This window comes from Paroedura picta, chromosome 2 (assembly GCF_049243985.1).
Source record: "Paroedura picta isolate Pp20150507F chromosome 2, Ppicta_v3.0, whole genome shotgun sequence".
NCBI classification, from domain to species: Eukaryota; Metazoa; Chordata; class Lepidosauria; order Squamata; family Gekkonidae; genus Paroedura; species Paroedura picta.
This window is the reverse complement of record NC_135370.1, coordinates 66,137,303-66,160,440: the sequence shown is the minus strand read 5'-3', so window position 1 is coordinate 66,160,440 and position 23,138 is coordinate 66,137,303. Positions and strand designations below refer to the sequence as shown.

General features: G+C 40.5%; 1 protein-coding gene across 2 annotated transcripts in view; it reads right to left on the bottom strand.

The window, feature by feature from the left end:
• The window catches only part of TFCP2L1 (transcription factor CP2 like 1), a 58,751-nt gene that overhangs the window by 17,177 nt on the left and 18,436 nt on the right, over positions 1-23,138 (bottom strand). For both annotated transcript variants that reach the window (XM_077320543.1, XM_077320542.1), the window contains exons 3-7: positions 11,545-11,621; positions 5,994-6,099; positions 5,450-5,556; positions 3,711-3,863; positions 1,617-1,727 (exon numbers count right to left, since the gene is read on the bottom strand). In XM_077320543.1, coding sequence (XP_077176658.1) covers positions 1,617-1,727; positions 3,711-3,863; positions 5,450-5,556; positions 5,994-6,099; positions 11,545-11,621 — 554 coding nt within the window. The remainder of the gene's footprint in view (positions 1-1,616; positions 1,728-3,710; positions 3,864-5,449; positions 5,557-5,993; positions 6,100-11,544; positions 11,622-23,138) is intronic.

The following is a 23,138-nucleotide window of genomic DNA, read 5'->3' as shown; positions in this document are numbered from 1 at the left end:
AGAGCAGAGTGACAATTTAAAGGGAGAAGAGGCATTTCAGTTAAATCAGTACCAAATATAACTTGCCATAATCCATCCCAAACTGAAATTAGATTCAGACAGAAGTGCCCTCACATTAAATAAGCTACATGTAAAATGCTGCTAGAGAAAAGCTGATGCACCGCTATGTAGTTTGAACCTTGTCCCAATCCTACTCCAGTTGAAAGCAGTCGGAATTAGCAGTAAATCCCACAGAATTTAAAGGAAGAGCTCCAGGTGAATGCTGCTGGCAGGGAGTGAAATAACCTGTCAAGTTTTCAAGAACATTCTGAATGGTATTTCTTCTGTTTGTTTGCTATGAAAGAAAGAGGTAATCTGTGGCATTTCCTAGGATTTCTCTCCGGAGCAAACATAAGCATTAGCAAATATTTAACTCTTTATTGGCCACAGGATTTCTTGTTGCTAGATGCTAAAGGCCATTCCTGTTGAGAGCAAACCATCTAGGTCTGGCAATCCCTTAAAATAAAGTTGTTTTCTAAAAGGTCTTACAGGTGCTAGTGGATGTTTCACAAGAAAGGCTGCACATGGCTTCTGTAGCACTATAAATGACTGCTGGAAAAAAAGTTGCTTAAAATTACAGCATGTAAGCATGTGCAGTTCTTACAATACAGAGGATATAGCCAACTAAAGCTCTTTAACACGAGCTTAATTATCACTGCCAACCTTACTCACTTCCCAAAATTCTTGAACCCTCACTTGTCATTTAGGGATCCCACTGTATCTGAGAGACCGCCTCCCTGCCTATACCCCAAGGAGAGTGCTACGCTCTGCCACTTCCAACAGGCTGTGGATCCCTGGCCCTAAAGAGGCACGTCGGACCTCAACAAGGGCCAGGGCCTTTTCAGTCCTGGCCCCCACCTGGTGGAATGAGCTCCCCAAAGAGATCAGGGCCCTGCCAGAACTTCCACAATTCCTCAGGGCCTGCAAAAAGGAGCTCTTCCACCAGGCATTTGCTTGAGGTCGACTGACCCATAACATCTACAGGTCCCCACCCCCAGACTGAGGGACCGAACCTACTGAGGGAGTGTCAAAGTTATTGTTAAAATACTGTTCTAGTTGGTATGTTATTGTTATATTGTTATATTGATTTTGAAAGTGTTCTATGTAAATGTTTCTAAATGTTTTATGTAAACTGCCCAGAGCCGTAGGAAAGGGTGGTATAAAAATCTAAATAAATAAATAAAATAAATATTGTAATGTCCTCTTTTGGACTTTGGTCAGACATTTTCTAATGAAGCATAAGACTAAAAGGAAAAGGCCTACTTTCAGCTCTTTGGAATATGAAAACTTCACTGGGTTATTACTGATACAACTAACAGCTTTCCAGTATAGATCAGGCACACAATGGTTGATGTATGCCTACCAGTGTTTTCAGATTTACATCCTTCTGACCTCCATTTAAGATTGCATTGTTAACAGAATAATTTTAATTATAGCCCAGTTCATCATAAAATCTTCCTGAAATGTCAAATATCTTTCCATATAAAGTTGCCTTTGATAGTCATATATATCCACTGTATGGAGAAAGGCGGCATATAAAGATTTTAATAAGCACATCTAGGCTTTAGAGCTATTACCTCTGTGAGAATGGTTGTATCATAAGAAGGCTGATATTTCTCTCTTTCCTGAGCCGTTTTCTTATCCATTTTTTCTCTGTCTGTTTTCTGCTTCCGATCAGCTCCTTTGGGCTACAAAAGCACAGGGAAGATATTATTTAAGCCAAGACATATATAACTGTGGTATAGAATGTTATCTCACAATAAAAGCAAACCATTTAATGGAGAGCAGAATTTCTGTTACTTTGTAATTTAGCTCCATTAATGCTGGTGTTCCTAATATACGTTCCTAATTCATTAGAATCAATTGGCAAGTTGTGAAACTAGTCTACGTTCCTAGCTAAACTCCAGGATACAGCTCCTCCCTAGGGTTAAGTGGTCCTATTCTGCTTCACAGGTGTCTTTAATTAATTCATCTCAGCCACAGGCTCTTATCTTTGAAAGCTAGAGCCAAGAATGTGGTGACTACGTTTTTGGGAGACCAGCTATCCATTAGATGGGAGAGGGAGCAGAGAAGGTGAGTTCCCATGAATGTGAGCCCCCCACTGGATTTGCAATGCCACCTGATGTAAGAAGAACAATGGTATAATTTAATTAGCGAAAAGGGGAGTTGGAATTTTGTGGCTTTGGGCACATCAACACACACTGAATAATGCACTGACAATCTACTTTCAATGCACTTTAGCAATCATTTGCAAGTGGATTTTGCCATTTCACACAATAAAATACAGTTACAAAGTGCACTGAAAGTTCGTTAAAAGTGCATTATTCAGTGTGTGTGAAAGTGCCGTATCTTCTGAAGGCAGGTATCATGTCTAGACAGAAGTCAGATTTATTGTTTTAACCACTTGATTCAACAGACTGTGTTGAACTTCTTTGTAGTCTAATCTAAGCCTTTTCTTAATTTTAAAAAACATCTGGTTTCTTGTGCACTCTTAGACTCAAGGACTCACAGGTTTGAGCTCTGGTAGCCTGAGAGATGAGCTGAGGTTCAGCGGGACTCAGGTCTGGGCCTTGACAAGTTATTATGGCAATTGGTGACTTGGCCCTCAGGTTAAATTGTATGTGTCCCAAATTATAAAATTCTTTGATAGTGAATTATTACACTTGACTTCATTCACATATTAGCTTAGCTTGTATCATAATGTACATGTTATTAAGAAAAGTTATAATCTTGTTATTTTTCAAACAACCATGTTGAAATGCACACTTAGCATAACACTGCTTTTTACACTAAATTGCCCGTTGTCTATAAATTCGATTAGTACCTTTTGCCATAAAATAATTTCTCCCCAGTCGTACTGAAATAAGAAACCGAACAATAGTAGAATTGACCTTTGTGGTTCGCACCTGGTAGAATGGCCTGCCTGAGGCTCCCACTCTTCTACTGTTTGGCAGAATGTGTAAAATGAGGGATCAGGATTGTATCCAGATTAAGTTTTCCAATGGTAGAATGGAACTTTCCTGCCTCTCTTCTTCCGCTTCAATGCCCCAATCTCCATGAAATGCTGCTTCTGAGGAAACAGGATCCTGAGGGATGGCATGGCCCCCATGGGGTCTGCAGCAGGAAAGGTGAAGTGACAGAAATTGCTAGTTCCATCTGGATTCAATCCATTGTCTGAAATTTTAGGCAGCTTTCATTGTATTTTATGCCACCTCTCCTTATGCCTGAAGCAGTTTACAAAAGAAAACATTGTGTATAATACTGTTTTTGTTGTATTAATCTTCATTTCTGTAATCCTTTTATTGTATGTATGTATTATCTATCTTTCTAGTGCATTTGCTAATTTAGTAATCTAGTTTACTTGATGCACAGTGCATCAAGTAAATGGGGTATGCTTAACTTCTTCATTCATTGTCAAATGACATTGTATTTCAGCTCATGTTTCACCTACCTGCACCCGTGTTTCAGCCTCCAGGTTTCAACTGTGCTTCAAGAGTCAGCATTTCCTCAGGCAGGTATCCAAGCTACACTAAATCTTTTTCTAATATCGCCCTCCACTGACATCTATTTTCTGCCATTCATTAGCCACCAAAAAAACAAACAACCCCCGTACCACCACACACACACACAGGGTACCCGGAGAACTTCTGGAAATCACAATGTCATCACACCTTGAATACTTTGATCTGGCAGCTTGCAGAATGCAAATGTTCTGTATATTCGCCATTCTCATTCTGCTTGAATGTGTCAATCTGTATCCGGAAGGGTACTCCCTTCTCTCCTCCATGTTTTCTTGGAGTAAATTCTGTACTGATGCAGTGTACCTATTCAAGAAAAGAAAGAAGGAGTTGTTTAAACAACAAAATGGTCCTGATCAGCATTTCATAATTACAGCCATAGAATTTAAGGTTTCAAATCCATTTAGAAAATTGCTCTAAACATCACCCTAACTCAAGAGGGTTTCTGAAATGGATGTCTGAAGTTTCTGAAACCAGGATTCACTCATAACCGATTCCTTGAGTTATGGTCTGCTTCAAGAAATCCTTGTTGGATCCCATACCTTCTCTCCAGAGCATCCACTATAACCCATCCTGCAGGTGACTGCCTGACTAAATGCAAAGCCTTGCTGTGTCACCAACTTCATTGACATTGGTTGGCATGGTATGAAAGCACAGATCCACATCCCTTCCTTCAGACACCTCCAGAAGAAGCTGCCTTACTTTTCACATACAAGGAAAAGATACAGCTGTTACTGGGAAAACTAGCAGTCCAGAGTATAGAAGGGAAAACTGCCAGTGAGAGGCAGTGAAAGGTGAGAAATTTCAACCTTGAGCCATTCTTGCCACATCTTTTTGGTAGCCCAGGGAGTATGTGAAGCAAGTTCATATGCCTATATTCATATGTCGTACAAAACTCAATCAAGACTCAAGGAATCTAATAACACAACTTCAGATCCTGATCTGTGTATCCTAGCCATTCTTAATCAGTACAATAAGCATTATGTAGGAAGAACTAGCACAAATATAATGTAGCCTGTCTGTCCTGCAATAGTTGCATTTCCCTCAAAGCATCCTATAACTGCCAATCTCCTGCAAAAGTTTGTTAGCAAAATATATTAATGATTTGGCTATAAGAGGTAGTCCATTGTTTGCACAGTCTAAGAGTGGTCTTGGATGCTTCTGAAGGCATCCAGCTGCCTGCTGAATGTATATAGCATCAATAAAAAAAATTACAGAAGGATTGGCGTAGTCTACATTTACATATAGAGTTGAACCCAGATTAATATTTCCACACACACAAGAATGTCCAAGAATAGAGCACAATTTCCCCCTTCCTGGGGCAACTCGAAATGCCCCTTGAATTCCTATTCTGGAGTGTCTAGCTCATAAGAGCAGAATTTCAGGGGAGCATCAATGCTTATTGCCCTTGGAAATTTCTAGTCTGGATCCACATCACAGCTTCCCCATTACTAGAAGTATCCAACTGATTGATAAAGTATGCCATAATCACCTTGCAAAGCTTTTCATTTGATACCCTGGAATAAATATGGCGCTTATCTCAAGTATGATGATTATCTCAAGAAGTGTTTAACTTTCTTTTCAACCTAGCTTCATTGAATTGCAATAACTTGCACCTTCTTCCTTGAATTCATCTGAGATATTTGTATGGTTTTCCTATTATCATTTCAGAATCCACAGGCAGTGTAGAATACTCTTCACATTTCACATTGTGTGAAATCATATTCTGTTTTGCGTCAGTCACTGAAGTCTTCCTTGCTTTCACTAGCACCTTGAAACAAAATTTAGCCTAGAGAAGAATGGCAAGATTTCTGTTATGTATTTGGAGTTCCACATAAGTGGTCTGGATAACATTATCAACAGATAAAGCATTTACTTACTCCTAGCCTTACCTGAATAAATGCTGATGCTCTCTTAGATGGATCCCACAAAAATTCAACGGTATTCAGTTGTGTTGGACTGGCTCTAGGGTCTAAGATACCAACGGACAGTGGGATATCTGTAGAAGAAAACCCCTAAAATTTTAAAAAAATTAAAATTGAAGAACAGAAACAACATTGCAATACCAGACCCATTTGAAAAGTCACTTAGCCAAAAACACAAGGCATGCTTCAAATTTCAATACTGTAAAAAATATGACTAGTTTTAATTTTGTTCCCACTACAGTGCTCATGACAGCTGTAAAAAGACTGTTTACACTAAGAACCAAGGTGTATCTATGATTTTATGCATAAAATATACTATGAAAAAATAGGCATCGTTATTTTTTTCCAGCTATTATCCGGCAAGGTGATGCAGGACTGGAAGTTTATGTGTTTACTGCATGGCAACTACCTCAAAAAAGGCATTTGTGCAGAAAACTTGTAAGAAAAAAAACTGTAGAAGGTATCTTGCACAGTTCTTGTCCGTATGGATATCACAATGAAAGGTTCTCACCTATGTCAAGGATGCGGTCTCCAGGCCGGCTCCATCGCCAGCATTCCAGTTGCTGGTGCTCTGTATACTGCAAGCGTCGGTCATGGAAAACCACACGAATGATGCTCTATTTAGAAAAAGAAGAGACTACAGTGAATTGAAGGACTTTAAAAAATGCAGATGAGCTTCATTTCCTGTTTTTTTTTTTGCCATGGAAGCAATAGAAGACATTCCATTTGTGGTTTAACTCCCAGGTCAGTAGCGTTCTGTAGAGACTCTCTATCACCAAATACACCAAGCATTGCAAAAATAGAAAACAGCCTTATCTTTCTCAAATTTTCTTCCATATTTCTCTTTCTACCAACAGACTCCTATACAATGAATTATAAAAAGTAACCTGGCCAAGCCAACTAATATAATAGTAGAATTATGTGGAATATAAAACTAATAACCTGTCACATGAGACCAAGGAAATTATAGCTAAAAACACAGAACAATAAAAGGTATACAATATTGCAGTATATCTCACAAATCATCATCATTACTATTAATTATATTTCTTACCCGCCACTCTCAGCATACCAACTCGTGGTGGGTTACAATACAAAAAGTCCCATATTTGGCATATGAGATGTATATACATATACATCCCACATCCCACTAGGCAGGAGAAGATAAGATCTTGATCCTTTAAGATGTATATTTAAAATATTTCAAGCATATACTTAAAGACAGGTATTGGATACCTTGAGGAAAATGTAAACAACACAACATAGACCTACCATATTTGCCGGCATATAAGATGACTGGGCATATAAGACGACTCCCCAACATTTCCACTCAAAATATAGAGTTTGTTACATTACAGTATAGTACTATGGGCCACTATGGGCAGCTATGTCTATCCCAACTGAAGTGCACCCGGCGTATAGGACGACCCCCCCCCCCACTTGGAGGCATGTTTTTCAGGGGGGGAAAAGTAGTCTTATACGCCAGCAAATACTGTATATCATGAAAGTTCTTTGTTGGTTGCAGGCAAATAGACTCAAAAGCAAAATAGCCATTATTCCTAAGATATTTTCAACATAAAACTAAGCAGTCTTTGCAATGCACAGTGCAACATGCTGCTCTGGCAAATGGCTCCTCTTTGATTAATAGCAGAATCATTTGAGCAGAACATTTATTGGGGGAGAAGACCTAAGCTGGATCTATCTTAAATGAAGAAATTAACACAGAGAGCGCATGAACAGGAGAGATCCAAATGAATCTATTTCAGGATTTAACTGAATTTGTGGGCTTTGCTTATCAAATGCAAAATGGACTGGGATGAATGTTCCTTGTGCATATGTATCTCCTGAAAGGTCTGTGAAACTCAGACTATCCATGAAAGGAATCCACAATGGTAGTTCACATTTTATATTTTGGTGTCCCCTTCCTTCTCATCCATGTAGGAACAAATGATACTGTCCAGCACAGCATGGAACATATTTAAAAAGACTTTGTGGATCTGGGCGAAAAGGTCAAGGACCTGGGAGAACAGGTTGTGTTTTCATCAGTTCTTCCTGTAAGTGGCTGTGGCTTAGGAAGTGAGAGAAAAATCATGCAAGTAAATGACTGGCTACATCACTGGTGTTGTTAGGAAAGGTTTGGATTTCTGGATCATGGTCTACGATGTCAATATGAGAAATTACTATCAGGAGATAGTGTACACATCACATGGGATGGAAAAAGTATTTTGGGGAGAACCCTTGTGCACCTGGTGAAGAGGGCTTTAAACTAAATCTAAAGGGGGAGCAAGATGTAAATTCAGAACCTGATGTGATGGCAAGAACTGAAGATTGGAAGATTGCAAATCTACAGGAACAGCACATAAGCAAGGAACTATTAACTTACAAGAAAGTTCAAAACCAAAACTATGGGGCTCACAAAGGATGGATTGCAATGTCTCTATACTACTGCGCAGAGTATAGGAAACAAGCAGGAGGGACTAGTAGTCCTAACCGAGGAAGGGGACTAGGATCTAATAGGAATCATGGAAACGTGGTGGGATAATACTCACAATTGGAATACTAGAATTGAGGGGTACAATTTATTCAAAATGGATAGGCAAGTAAAGAAGGGGGCAGGTGTAGCAGTATATGTTAAGATTCTTTATACTTGTGAAGAAATACAGGTAGCTGAGCATGAAAGTTCAGTTGAGTGCATTTGGGTAAATATAAAAAGTAGGAAATGAGACTGGTATTATTGTGGGGGTCTGCTATAGACCACCAAGCCAGTCAGAGGACTTGGATGAGATACTCCTGGATCAAATTATACAACTATCAAAGAGGGGGGAAACAGTGGTCATGGGTGACTTCAATTACCCAGATATCTGTTGGAAGACAAACTCTGCTAAAAATACAAACTCCATTAATTTCTTAACTTGTCTTGCCGACAGCTTCATTTCCCAGAAAGTAGAGAGGAGAAGTCTGCTATTTTAGACTTGATTCTCACCAACAGGGAAGAACTGGTAGATGAGGTAGAAATAGTGGGCACACTAGGTAATAGTGACCATGTGATTCTGGAATTTACAATTGTGGGAAAGAGTAAAACTTTACATAGTCGGACATATAGACTGGACTTCAGGAAAGAAGATTTTAACAGACTTAAAGATGTGTTTGGTAGAGTCCTGTGGTCAGAAAGACTTAAAGAGATGTGAATCCAAGAGGGCTGGAAGTTTCTTAAAAGTGAAATACTGAAGGCTCAATCACAAACAATTCCTGTGAGAAGAAAAGATGGAAGGAGCCTAAGGAAGCAAAGGTGGCTCTATAAGCAGCCGTCAAACGATTAGAGGAATAAAAAGAGGCATTTAAGAAATGGAAGGAAGGCCTAATTACCAAGGATGAGTATAAACAAATAACCAATAATTGTAGGGACAGTGTTAGAAAAGCTAAAGCTCAATATGAGCTTAGGCTAGCAAGAAGTGCTAAACATAGCAAAAAAGGCTTCTTTAGTTATATTTCAAGTAAGAAAAAGAGTAGGGATTCTGTAGGACCATTGTGAGGGCAAGAAAGTGAAATTATAATAGATGATGAAGAGAGGGCTGAACTGCTTAACTCCTATATCTCTTCAGTCTTCTCTAGTGAGGGAAATAGTGCTCAATGTGGCAAAAAGTATCAAAACAGGGGGTATGGGAATGGTGGCTTAGGATCACTGTAGAGGCAGTCCATAAAGTTTCCTTAAATGAAACAAAGTCTTCTGGGCCAGATGAATTGCATCCGGGGGTACTAAAAAAACTTGCAGATCTAATCTCTGAACCTCCATTATTTTTGACATTTCTTGGAGAACAGGTAAGGTGCCAAATGATTGGAGATGGGTGAATGTTGTCCCCATCTTCCAGAAAGGGGAAAAGGAGTATATGGGTAACTACCAACCCATCAGCTTGACATCTGTAGCTGGCAAAATTTTGGAACAAATCATCAATGGTTCTTGAGCAGCTGGAACAGAGAGCTGTGATTTCTAAGACTCAGCATGGGTTTCTCAAAAAGAAGTCATGTCAGACCAACCTTATCTCTTTTTTCGAGAAAGTGACTACCTTGCTGGGTCAGGGGAATGCTGTGGACATAGTTTATCTGGATTTCAGTAAAGCTTTTGATAAAGTTCCACATTCAATTCTTGTTGATGAGTTGGTAAAAAGCTGTATGGATCCTGATTCTGTCAGGTGGATCAATAACTGGTTGACAATTCGTACCGAAAGGGTACTTTGTAAATGGTTCAGCATCCATTAGGAGAAGAGTGACAAGTGGAGTGCCCCAGGGATCTGTCCTGATGCATGTATTGTTCAATATATTTATAAATGATTTGGATGAGGGATTAGAGGGGGAACTTATTAAATTTGCAGCTGACACTAAACTTGGGTAGCAAACAAAACAGAAGACAGTATCAGAATACAGGATGATCTTCATAGGCTTGAGAAGTGGGCTAAACTAAATAAAATGAAATGCAATAGGGACAAATGTAAAGTTCTGCATTTAGGTAGGAAAACCCTTTACACCAATATAGGATGGGGGAGGCTTGTCTTGGCAGTAGTATGTGCAAAAGGGATCTAGGAGTCTTAGTAGACCATACTTTGAACATGAGTCAGCAGTGTGACTTAGTGGCTAAAAAGGCAAATGGGATTTGGGGCTGTGTCAAATGGAAAATCGTGTCCAGATCATGGGAGGTGATGGTACCGCTTTACACTGCTCTGGTTTGGCCTCATTTGGAGTACTGTATTCAGTTTTGGGCACCAGAGTTGAAGAGGGATGTAGACAAACTGGAGCATGTCCAGAGGAGGGCAACAAGGATGGTGAGGGGTTTGGAGACCAAGACATATGAGGAAAGGTTGGGGGAGCTTGGTCTGTTTAGCCTGGAGAGGAGTCAACTGAGAGGGGATCTGATAACCATCTTCATGTATTTAAAAGGCTGCCATATAGAGGATGGAGCAGAGTTGTTCTCTCTTGCCCTGGAGGGACGGACCAGAACTAATGGAATGAAATTAATGCAAATAAAATTCCATTTAAACATCTGGAAGCAGTTCCTGACAGTTACAGCAGTTTCTCAGTGGAACAGGCTTCCTTGGGAGGTGGTGGGTTCTCCATCCTTGGAGATATGTAAACAGAGGTTGGATAGCAATCTGACAGAGAGGCTGATTCTGTGAAGGTTCAAGGGGGTGTCAGATTTCAGTGGATGAGCAATAGGGTTGTGAGTGTCCTGCATAGTACAGGGGGTTGGATTAGATGACCCAGGAGGTCCCTTCCAACTCTATTATTCTATGATTCTATATTTTAAAAAATCTACCAAGTTATTCGATCTATCACCTATTGACCAATTCAAGGTTGTGCTACATGAGCAACCACCAATCCACGCCTGTTACCACATAAAACATGGTATATATTAACATTTGAAAAATAACATTGCTGAAATAATATTTATCATGATATACAGCAGTTTGAAAAAACAATAACCCAGGTTGCACTCCAAATCACATGTAAGCAAACACTTTTCAAGCTCTTTTTAGTTAGAAACTACCATGTTACTTCAAGAAGTCTACATCAGTGGTTTTTACTTAGTTTCAAGGAATGCTGTGTTCCCCCAGAACCTTACTGAGCTGGCCAGAAGGAAGATCAGAAGTGGCAGAAAATACAATTTGTCAATCATCAGCCTTTTCCAGTAAAATGCAGCCAGAGGTTGATTCTTGAGAGCTTTCAGCTCACTCAGGCCAACAAGAAGGCCTATCAGATCTGGCCAGCAGCTGGCATGTACTAAGGCCACCTTCTTCTAAACGAAATGCTGGATCTTTCTACAACATACAAGAAATCGATAATAGGCATATAAAGGTTTCTCTTCAGGTAATCAGTATAGAAAGCATTCAAGGAAGGCAGGAAACATGGCTTCTAACATTTCTGTGGTTTGCCAAAAGACCACATCCTCCTAGATTAAGAAGACAGACCCTCAGCCCAGTCCTCTCACTGCTAAATTGTCTTTCAATGGCATGACCAACTGCCTAATTATAGCATGTCTGTATGTAGCAGCAGGAAGAAAATCTCCTTACCTTTACATATTTTGTGTTTAAATCTTGGAACTCTCCCAATTTCCTATTCTCAAGAAGACGGATTTCATAAGACTGACCTAGGAGTTCAAGGAAACATTTCCAAGGTGTTTAAGCATGTTGCAGCAAGAACAGTAAGAGACAGTTGCACTGGCATCAATCATGCTTGGAAAGGGCTCATTTATGGCAATGTAGCAAGTTTTTCTCAATTAATAGTCAAGCACTGAAGCAAATGAGACTCTTTAAGAGAAAGATCAAGCCTTTCTGTTAAGCCACTATTGTTGGAAACTGGAAACACTGGGCACTGTAAACTCTTCAACACTTTCTAGAAGCTTGGATGGGTATAAGAAGCATGTAACTTTTTTCCAACCAGGGAAACTCATCAATGGTGCATCCTGAACCACAAGCCATAGACTATTACTGGTTCACAAGCCCACAGGAAGTGTTCCCCAACTGGTTTGCTGGAATCTGCTTTTTACATCCAGAATCCTTGCTTAACTATTGGCTGAACATCCACAATTCTGAAGATGGATATTTATCTCTGACCCTAAACAACTACCAAGATGTACTGTGGAATACATTAAGCCTCCTTGGCAGGTAGGGATATAACTGCTGACTGCACATATCAGAGAAATCCGAAGGAGTGAGATAAAGGCCTAAAAGAATTCTGAAATGGCAGTGTTCATATCTGTGTGTGTGTGTGTGTGTGTGTGTTTTGCATATGTTATTCATAGAATATTATAATGAAAGTACAACTGTGATGATAAGTAATTTGGTTCTAGCATTCTTTGTTTGCTTTTGTAAGATACCATGGTCATATAAAGAAGCCTGATCATAAATGGCGATTAGTAGCTTTATTATCCCAAACTTCTTAAAACCTCTCCATATGCAAATATCATCATTTATTTACTAATAGCTAAATTAACCAAATCTGAGGATAATTAAATCTGGTGACTGGAGCTGTGAACAGGGAAGACAGATCTTTCTACAAGCTTGAAAAATGCCCCAGATTTGCAGAAAAATCTGAAAACTAAAAAAAAAAAAAACCAAAAACATTGTGGGCTTTTAAAAGCCTCCAAATGATATAAGGAGTGCCTGAAGCTTAAAACTCCTTGCTAGGTACCCACAGCTTTCTAGGCTAGGTTTCTTCTTACTCAAAGGTTTTCCACTGCTGTTTTGGTCTTTGAAGGAGGACTGATAGGCACCACCCAACTGGGTCATAGCTTTCCTTGGTAGAGGCTGCCAGGGTGGAGAGAGGGAAAGATAAAGGTAGGTTCACTGTTGGGTGGGAAGGAGCGATGCTTTCAGGAAAGTGAAAAAGGAAATCACAGGATAGAAGGAAATGAAATGCTTCCTGTGTCTTTGCTTGGTTCTAACTAACTGTTATTATTCAAAGCATTCTTATTAAGCCTAGATATGAAGATCTGAATATTCAGTTTAGACACTAGTTGTTAGAATGACAGTTTCCTCTAGTCAGATTTTCAAAATGGGAAAAGTAGATAATAAAATCTCATGTATAACAAGTATTCTGTAGCAACTCTAAAGTAGGCAACAGTGTGGTCATGGTCCCCTGTATATATGCAGTAATTAGGGAGACAAAACTATTGGAACAACAAAAATTCTGTAGAGTAAGTCACTGACCATAATCTGAGCAACATCATCATAAATATAATAAAACTAAGGAACAGATGCACAAAACTTGTTTTTCAGGTTCTTCCTGCAACCATCTCCCCTCCTTACAAAAGAATGTTAATCAATGTATAACAAGGCAACCAGAAATTTTTATTTATTTATTTATCTATTTATAATTCACTTTATAGCCCACCACTCCCATTACTGAGTAGTAATCAGTTTAAGCCTTCTGGCCAGTGATAAGGTTGACCCTCCAAATATTGGTACATAAGATATATTTTTCTCCCACAGAGAAAAGAAAAATGCTACATTTCTAGAATTTGATCTAGATTTATTCTGACACATTTCATATTAAGGAATCCCAGGAATGTGATGTGACCATGAGAACTACAGCAGATAGGACATTAGCTAGGGTTCAACAAAGTCAAAGGAGTCTATGGTCAATGTAAAATCCGCACAAAAAGAAATCTCATTTTAGTTATTAGCATTTTGAAATTGAAATTGAAAGATTCAATTGAAATTGAAAGATTCAAATGAAATGAAAATGAAAGATTCAGAAACAGTGCACTCAAAATTGACACTTACCACAGTCTTTTGCATAACAAAGTTTGAGTCCAGTGACATCTTTAAAACCAATAAAATTTTATTCCAGGCATAAGCTTTTGTACGTGTGCACAAGTCTTTTTCAGAATAAATCATTCAGAACAATTGTTTGTCCCTACACCCATTACCATAATCATTAATTTAGGCCTTATTCTTAAAGTCTCTTATCTTGAAATATTTAATTTGCCACAGGCAAAGCCATACCATTCTTTTCTAAATACTTTCAGAAAAGCCAGCAGACAACATGCTTATTTTTTCTTTCAACAATGAACTTACTCAAATCCTTTTATAATGAAAGAGATGAGTATTTTATACAACTTCAGAAGAACCTACTTCCAAAGATATGCATAGTTAAACCTGCAGCCTTCAACTGTCATGGCCAATTCAACTTATTTTATTGACTTAAGTGCCTTCTTTTTGTCCCCTGCCAGGCTCTATCAGCTGGAGTGGCAGGGGTACACCTCCTTACATGCTGCTACCAGATTCAAGGCAGGCTGCAGCTCCTATGCAACTAGGGATGCCAATCTGCAGCTACAGCCAGAAATTCTCCAGGAATTGCAAGTGATTTCCAGAGATCAGTTCCCCTGGAGAAAATGGCTGCTTTGGAAGGGAACTTTATGGTATTATACCCTGCCAGGGTCCTTTCCCTGTTCTCTCTAAATCCTCTTCAAGTCCCACCCTAAATCCCTAGGAATTTCCCAACTCAGTTGGAAAGCCTGTCTTCAGCCTATTTTGAACGTGGGCAGTAGTGGCACATCTCTGTTGGGAGGTAACAACCATGTTGGTGGCTTCCTGCCATCCTATGCCCAGTACACCTCAAATGCCTGGTTGGGTTGACTAAATATTGAAGCACTCTCTGGGATGAAGGGACTAATGCACTACACTGGAACACCACTGGAATGGCGAATTATTGCTCAGAATTGAACACTGACATTCTCAAATGCCATTAACTCAGTTTCCTACTGAATCCTTAGAGTGCTTTGGATAACAGAAACTGGGACTTAGATCTTATGACCCTCCTCATACATACACATCTCTTTAGCTGTTGCAAAGATTTCCTATAGCTCAGTGTGCTCTTCCTGTGCTGCTAGAACTACTGCATTTATGAAGGCTCCTTGCAAAAGACTGATTTTGTCCCTGAAAAACCAATGGCAACAGAGGACATGAGTGCCACAGCAAAGGAAAGCCTTTGTAGAAGGTGTAGAAAAGCATAAGAGGAGCATCATCACAGGATCAACTCAAGGTGAATCCAGAAGCTGCACTATTAAACTGTTTTAACACCATGTTTTACTTTAATGTTGTGTTTCCATGTTTCTATTAAATGTCTTTCCTTAAACACTGTGTTACCTCTAGAACTGGCAAACTTAACATTAGGGCAGAACAGCAGGTAAGTTTACATTTTTGCTAGTATTATGAATGCCAGTCATCTATGGTTCTCCTTGAAGAAGCCTGATGAGCTTTCAAGAAACTATTAGGTGTTCTGGAACATTTTGAAATCTATGGCTATGACAACAATCCTGTGACTTCCCAGAAGTCTAAAAAAACGAACAAAACAAAGACTCCTTGCATTATTTAAATTGGCAGATGGTAATCATCTTAGCATCCACGATCTAGTAAGCGATTCCATCGTGGAAAAACCATGGTACAACCACAGGTGTGTTCAGCAAGCCTCTGATCATGTAATTTCAACTGGCATTGCCTCTACCCCTTGCACTCTTATTGGGAGCTTCTGGGAGGGGACTAGAACAGGACTGCCATGAACAATGGGCATTTATGTAGTAGTACTACTAAGCAAACTGTAAATTATACAATGATGATCTTTAAAACGGGCAGGAACATAGCTTGGGTTCATAATGTTGCTAGATTGTACAATGTGCAAATCCACTTACCCTACTAGAAGACATTCTATGAGTCCTTTTGTGTGTGTAAAGCTACTGTCTCTGTCATTTAAAATGACAAACACTCAATCACGGTTGTTATGTTCAGAACAAAAGAGCTATTTGCCAACAATTTTGAAAGAATGACAAATCAAATATCAGAAAGCTTTGATGCCATTAAAAGTTTGTATTGTTTATATAAGAAAGCTTTGTCAAGTCATGCAAAAGAACTATTTGCTTAGTTCAGATGCTGATAGGGCTTCATGGAGCAGATGCTGGCATAGGGTGGTTTATGGTAGAGGCATGGCTAGTGCACCATTGTAGGTAGCTTTTGCCACAGTCCATGTATTACAGGAAAGGCTATAGTAGAACAGTATCTGGTTTGAGTGCACAAGGTCCCAGGTTTAATCCTCATCATCTCTAATAATGATATTGACCTTGAAAGAGCAAGACCATTTCTGCACAGAGGCAGACAACATGCATCATCTCCTTCTTGTAAAAGAGCGATAGTAAACCATGCGTTTTAACACTTCCTGACAGGAGACTCCTCCTGTGTAGTCTTGCCATCTCACTGCAGCTTTTTGCCTCCCCACGAGGCAATGGAGAAGCAGGAAGCATGGACAACCCACAGGTTTCCCCCTGCTCCTCGAGTTATCAGTCAATACAAGCCACCAATCCCTTCACAGCAGCTGTTTCAGGGACTCAAACTACCCCACCCCAAGTCCCAAAACTAATTTTAAAAAGATACACATCTGCATTGCTATGGGGACACATCAAAACAGTAAAACAGTTTTGGGTTTTTTTAATTACACTTCCGCATTTCTACAGGATCACACCACAAAGATAAAACATTTCTTTAGCTCGCTATTTGGGATGCATTGTATAATGGTCTCTATGTTTGGATAAATTCCTGATAGGCTGGCCATGGTAATTGGGCCTTGATGATTGTGTGTTCACAATAAAGATTTAAAATAAAGAGCATGGACGCTAAGCCCCCTCTTTCCCCATTCATACTCCACCACCTGAAAACACAAACGAGAATGTGTTTTAGATTGGGTTCCTGGCTGATCCCATTTTTACTGTGCACACTGAAGAGAACATGACAATACATTTTATTTGAACTGAGGGCACACTGCTTTGTGGTGTTGTTGCAATTCAGACCATGCCTTTAAAAAAAAAATTCCAATCTGGAAATGTGTGAGGGCGGCCAAAATGCTGCAGAGGCTCTTGCACATTTTTTCTTTCAGACAGCCTTGCCCCTGTTTGCCCCTTGTTGTGTGCCACGACAAGAAAGAGGATACAGATTCTACCGCTTTCCCAGCAAAGAGGACAAAAACTGGCTACGGGTTGCTTCCAATGTCATGAGGAAGCAGCATTAAAATAAGAGGCTGGGTGGGGGCAAATGGTTCAAAAGTCCAATTCCATATATTTCATGTCAATTTTAAGGACTTCTGGCTTTTGCTGTAAAACAGTAATAAGCCTGTGAGCATCACCAGAAAGTAAACTTTAGAATGCTCTAAAGAGCATTCTATCCAACCACTTATGCCTGTAGCCCTTCAGGCTTTTTCAGCTAGGGTTTCCTGAAGCTCAGCCTGCCACAGACTGGGAGGCTGTGCTTGTCTGTGGGGCCTGCCACAAAGCAAAACAGGAGTCACCAGCAGCTTTGCTGTCAGGTGGGACATGCTTACAAAGTTGTGTAGCCACCATGCTGGAGGTGGTGGGGGGGAGCCAATCAACCCACCCCCAAAAAGTCCCTGAGAAGGCCAAAAATCACTCCTGTTAAACTTATAAGGAAGGGAAGGTCCCAACTTGCCCCAACCAGAGATGTGCTACCCTCCCATAATTAACCACTCCTGTGGAGCGGATTATATAAAAGAGTAAGGGCCCTTCCCCTGGACTGACAAGCGGATTGGGCCCTCTGCTTGTCAGTCCATCCCCAAACCCCAATCAGCAGCTGTGCACAGTGCGGCTGCTGATTGTCTGTTTGGCCCGGCGAAGCGCCTCCCAACCCGCCCCACCCCCCACAAGGGCAAACCTTCACCCCACGGCGGCCATTCCTCTGCTGGCCGCCAAGAGGGAAGGTAGGCCCCTGCCCCCCCCTCGACTGGCTTGCCTGGGGAGGCTTTTCCCATTGGGAGTGAGGAGAAACCCTTCTGAGCCCCCAGGGACAGCGATCAGCGGCTCACAGAGCCAGCGATCGCCGTCCCCGGGGCCTCAGAAGGCTTTTCCAATGGGGGGGAAGCCTTCTGTGGGGGGGAACCCTCCGAAGGCTTCCCCAGGGAGACGGGCTAGCACCCATTTTATTGCAGAATAAAATGGGCTTTAAATCTAGTAATATAATGATTCAGTAAACCAACTTGATAAACTTCTTTCATTTATCTTAACAGTCTTCTTGCTTTAGAAAACGAATTAGGTTTTCCTTATCAGGGAAGTAGTCCTATCCCTTCCTTAATCTGTTTAAAGAAACAACAACAAGATTTGTCCAGCAAAATCATCACAATGTCATGATCAAGTTTTAAGTAGGGATGTGAATTTTATAAGCAACGGTTTAAACTATTAATTTTTTTATCATTGTACATGTTTAAACATTAACAAACTTACAACTGGTCTTCTGTGAAGTGAATTCTAAAAATTACTTCTGTTAATGCACTCTGTCTTCAAGACTGCCTGCGAGCGAGAAGGGGACGGGCTTCTCTATTAGAATGCTCACACATGAGGGACCCTGTTCCTTACTTCCGACCACTTTTCCTCCTGCAGTGATGGATATTCCCTCTGGCACAGAAAGGGCAGGGCCATCTTACACTCTGCTGACTCTCCGTGCATCAACGCAAGGAAGTCTGCCCCACCCATTCTTCCCAAATACTTTTAACAAGTACTTTTAAGTTCCTCAGACCTAAACATATTTGGTACTGCATTTAAAATCGGGTGGTTTTCCAGGCTACTTCACTAAGTTTCTAGTACTTCTGGTATTTTCTACTATGCTGAAGAAGATCATCTATACCCAGCTTCTTGCATTTGCCTAACATCAGTGCACTGATTGAAAGCTCAGATGCTTGCTTTTAATTTTAAAAATATTCAACATGTATTCAATTGGGGGGGGGGTCTGGATTTTCTCTGCTGGGCCAACAACAACCGCCCAGAGCTGCAAAGAAATGGGCGGTATAAAAATCTAAATAAATAAACAGTTGCCTACATGTTTATAATTTTGATCTTTGAAAATTGCTGTAGAAGAAATAAGAGAAAGAGGAAAGAAGTCTGGTCCTTCAATTGTAAACTTCTTTAATAACTAATAGGAGGAGTTAAATAAGTCAAGAAATCAGAGAATGTACCAGAAAAAACTAGTCAAGCTGTATGTCCAAGCTTCCATTCTCACCCCCCCTTGGTAGCCCTACTGACCTCCTCTCCCTTCGGTGGTCAGGGGCAGACTGGCAGCGATGTTGCCAGATTGTCCCAGGCTGGGCTGGGGGGTGAGCTGTGTCGCCTTCCTATTGGTCCCAAGTCCAGGGGGAGCAGGGCCAGTCCAAACTTTGAACCAATTGGAAGGCACTTCACGCCTTCCAACTGGTCCAAAGATCGGACTGGCCCTGCCCACTCTCCATCCACCTAGGCCTTAGATTTTTATTATACAGTGAAGCTGTTCCAGATAAACATTCATGTGGAAACACATTTCTTCAGATATAATGAAGCAGAGTTTCCTCAACCATATGTACAGAGAGAGGACAGGAGATTGTTGAATTGCAGGTTCTTACAACACACAGGACAATATTAAGCCCCCAGGACTTAATGGGACATCAGCTTCTTATCTCACTACACATGATTGTCATTCAAGACTTACATACCCAGCAACTGAACATGTTGGAATTGTTTGGGGGCTTTAATGTTTTAAGGGGTTTTATTGGCACTCTGTGATCGTGTTTTACATTATAAGCTGCCATGAGGTGACACTGTCGAGAGTTGCGGGGTATAAATTAAAGTATGTATAAATAAATAAGTCAAACTTCTGTAATCGTTTGCAAGATTCTGATAACTGCCTCAGACCCATCTCAGCTACGGTTACCCATTTAATTATGTATCTGAACTTCCCAGGGACTAACCCCTCCTCCCCCTTCCTATATGTAATGGTTGAAGAAATTATATTTTCATTATATCTGAAGAAGTCTACTTGCACATGAAAGCTTAGCTCTTGAATAAAACTTTGCTGGTCCTAAAGATGCCACTCGATTTAAACTAAGTCTTTAATTCAGATTGACTGGAAGACAAATTATAAATATTGTGCAGTTATGGGTCTTCAACCTGAGGCTCTTTGCAGTCAGTTCAAAGATCCCTTTCTTCTAGGGCTCTTAAATCAAAATTTTCGTTGTAGTAGCTTCGGGCTTAAATTTTAATTCAGTCACTGTCCAAAAGAAACAAGGCAACTCTGTTTTAAAAGTGTATTTCTAAAGACTTTCCCAAAGAAATGTTATCTTGAAATGATAATAGCACATAGATGGGGGAACCCTCAAGCTTCTACATTAGCCTGGGATTTTCTTATTTAATTTTAGAAATGAAAGGGCTGAGACATGGGAAACTAGAGAGAAGACATCTGTGGAGACAAGGGGAAAAGCCCCGGACATGAATCCTATCATTCCACTAAGAAATTTCCTTCATCTTATGTTTGCACTTATTTATTTATTTGATTTCTATACCGCCCTTCCATATGGCTTAGGGCGGTTTACATACAACATGGGGGGATACATGGAACAAATTAATATATAACATAAACCAATGCAACAACAACAATAATCTAAATAACACAATTCCAGTGATCTTAAACAACAATATAACGGGGACAGGAACTAATTAATATTTGAGATAAATGAAGTGTCAACCACACTCACCATTTCAGGTGCCAACATTTAGGCTGCATTAAGACAACAGTAACTTTAACCAGTTTGGTGTACTGGTTAGGAGAGCGGACCTCTAATCTGGCATGCCAGGTTTGATTCTGCACCCCCCCACATGCAGCCAGCTGGGTGACCTTGGGCTCGCCACGGCACTGATAAAACTGTTCTGACTGAGCAGTGATATCAAGGCTCTCACCTACCCCACAGGGTGTCTGTTGTGGGGAGAGAAAAAGGAAGGAGACTGTAAGCCGCTTTGAGCCTCCTTCGGGTAGAGAAAAGCCGCATATAAGAACCAACTCTTCTTCTTCTTCTTCCTCTTCTTCCTCTAGCATCAAGCAGATGCACTCAAGCTCAGCTTGAGCACAGTAACTAGCTTAATATGGCATCTGCATGTAACTTCAGAGTACTGGAAGTAATAAACCAACTATAAAATGAAGGGTCACCCAGGACTTAATTTGCACTGGGATTCTTATCCTCTGACAGCCCAAATAGAAAAATTATTCGATTTCCATCTTGATATTGATTGCTTTTAATTTTCCCTTTGCAACGTCAGTGATTGAGTCCACAGTGACACCACTTTTTCTCCGGGATATCCAAGTGTGGATATTACTCATTACATCTGAGAAAGGTGATCCAAAACTCCCAGTATTGCAAGTATAGATGTTGCCATTTTTTCCAGATTAACTTCCATCCCCTTCTCTGTACCTCCAGTGCTGAAATAGCACGGTAGTCTGTCACTGATTGGTCAGGGCTTCAATTCAAAGACTGCAGGAAAACTGGTTCCCGGTCACCATTCCATCACAAGTCTTATTTTTGCCCTCCTTTTTGGGATCCATTTTTAAATGACTGTGGTCCAAAAGCCCACTCTTCTCTATGTGCACACATTTGTCTTTCAGATTTTGTTTCCCCCCACCTCCACTCCCCCCCGCTCACTCAGGCTGCAAAAAAAAAAAAAAACAGCAGCCTTGTGCTCCACTTGCCCCTCCCTGGCTTGCTCTGGCTGTAGTTGTGAGACAAAAGGCAGGTGATAAAGCCCTCTCCAGCCTTGTGCTCCTTCAGTACCAGCTGAAGCTTTATGCAGTCCCGCTTCTCTCCACCCCCAGCCCCATGTTCAGATCAATCAGAATTCAGCAGATCAACAGGGGGGGGGGAATATGAGTGCCAATTCAGCCCTGTTCTCAGAATATCTGCTCTAGATATGCCTCCCTAGGACAGTGGGAAATAGTACATACAGCTGTCCTGGATTGGAATCTCAGGATCTGTCTGGCTGTTGAGCAGGAGTGCAAGAGTGAGGACCGGCTGAAACAGGGGCTACATGATGGGACTATGGTCTCACTCACATCAAAAGGGAGGAGCATTATCTGGTTCCAATCCTGATATGCATCTCTTCTTCTCTAGGCTATAATACTGTGTGCTGCCAGAGTTCACTATGGTATGCTGTGCAGGATATGCTGGTGAGGTTGAAAAAACAAGCAAGACTTGTATACTACATCAAGTCTTTGCAATGCACTGCATAGAGAAATCTGTGCCACATTTTCTGTCTTGCATTCCACATCTCCTGGCCCATCACATCTTCTAATACCAGTGCCTTGTTAGTAGCCATGGCTTATCCTACAATACAGGATGGCACAATCGTGTTTTGCAATATAGGCAGGTCTCTTACTCCCTACTCATACTGCTTTGAGACATTAAAAGAATGAGAAAAGCAGGATATATATTGGGTAAAAAGATACAATTCTGGCAACCAAAGACTCTTATTTTACTATTTATTCACAGAAATATTATATATAGTGGTTGAATGCCAAGACCTTTCTTACAATAAATATTAAAGATAGATCAGCATTCTTTCCCCCATCATACTGGAAAAATTAATAAAAGGAGACTGTTAGATAGATGTATACCTAGAAGTTCCAGTCTTCATTTCCACAGGATGAGAAAAGGCTGTGACTTAGTGTCTTATATTTATTTCAAATATAAGAGTACATGTAAAGCAAACTACATCTGCTAAAGGATAGCATATCCACACATGAGATTCCCAGAGAGAATCTGTTTTATAAGTTTTAAATGAGCCAAACTATGCAGATTGCGTAATTGTGTAAGATTCAGATTAATCCAGACGAATCCAGTACATTTCACTCTGTATTTCCTGCATTTTGTGGTCTTTTAACCCTGCTGTTTACAACTCCCCCCTCCCCATCATTTCAAATACCTGCCTAGTGAGTACCTAGTATAAACATTTGACAAAAAAAACCTCCAGGTCATGAAAGGTTTATGCTAGAATACTTGTCTTTAAGAATGCCACAGGATTCTTGTTACTTTCTCCTGCACCTCTAAATTTCATCTGTATTTTCCACCCCCTGTCCTAAACTCATACTATTTTATTAGCACCCCCCAGTTGAAAGTGTCTTCTCAAAACATACCTTAATATTGGTACAGAGCTGCCAGGGGGCCACAATCTAACATAGTTACCACTGGGGAATATTAATATTCTTTTAACATATGCACAGGCTCCTCACCAGGCGTGTCATTTCAGGCCAATACCATGTCACAACATCCAATGGAGCTTCATTTGGGATGCTGAGGACCTACAAGGACTTACAGG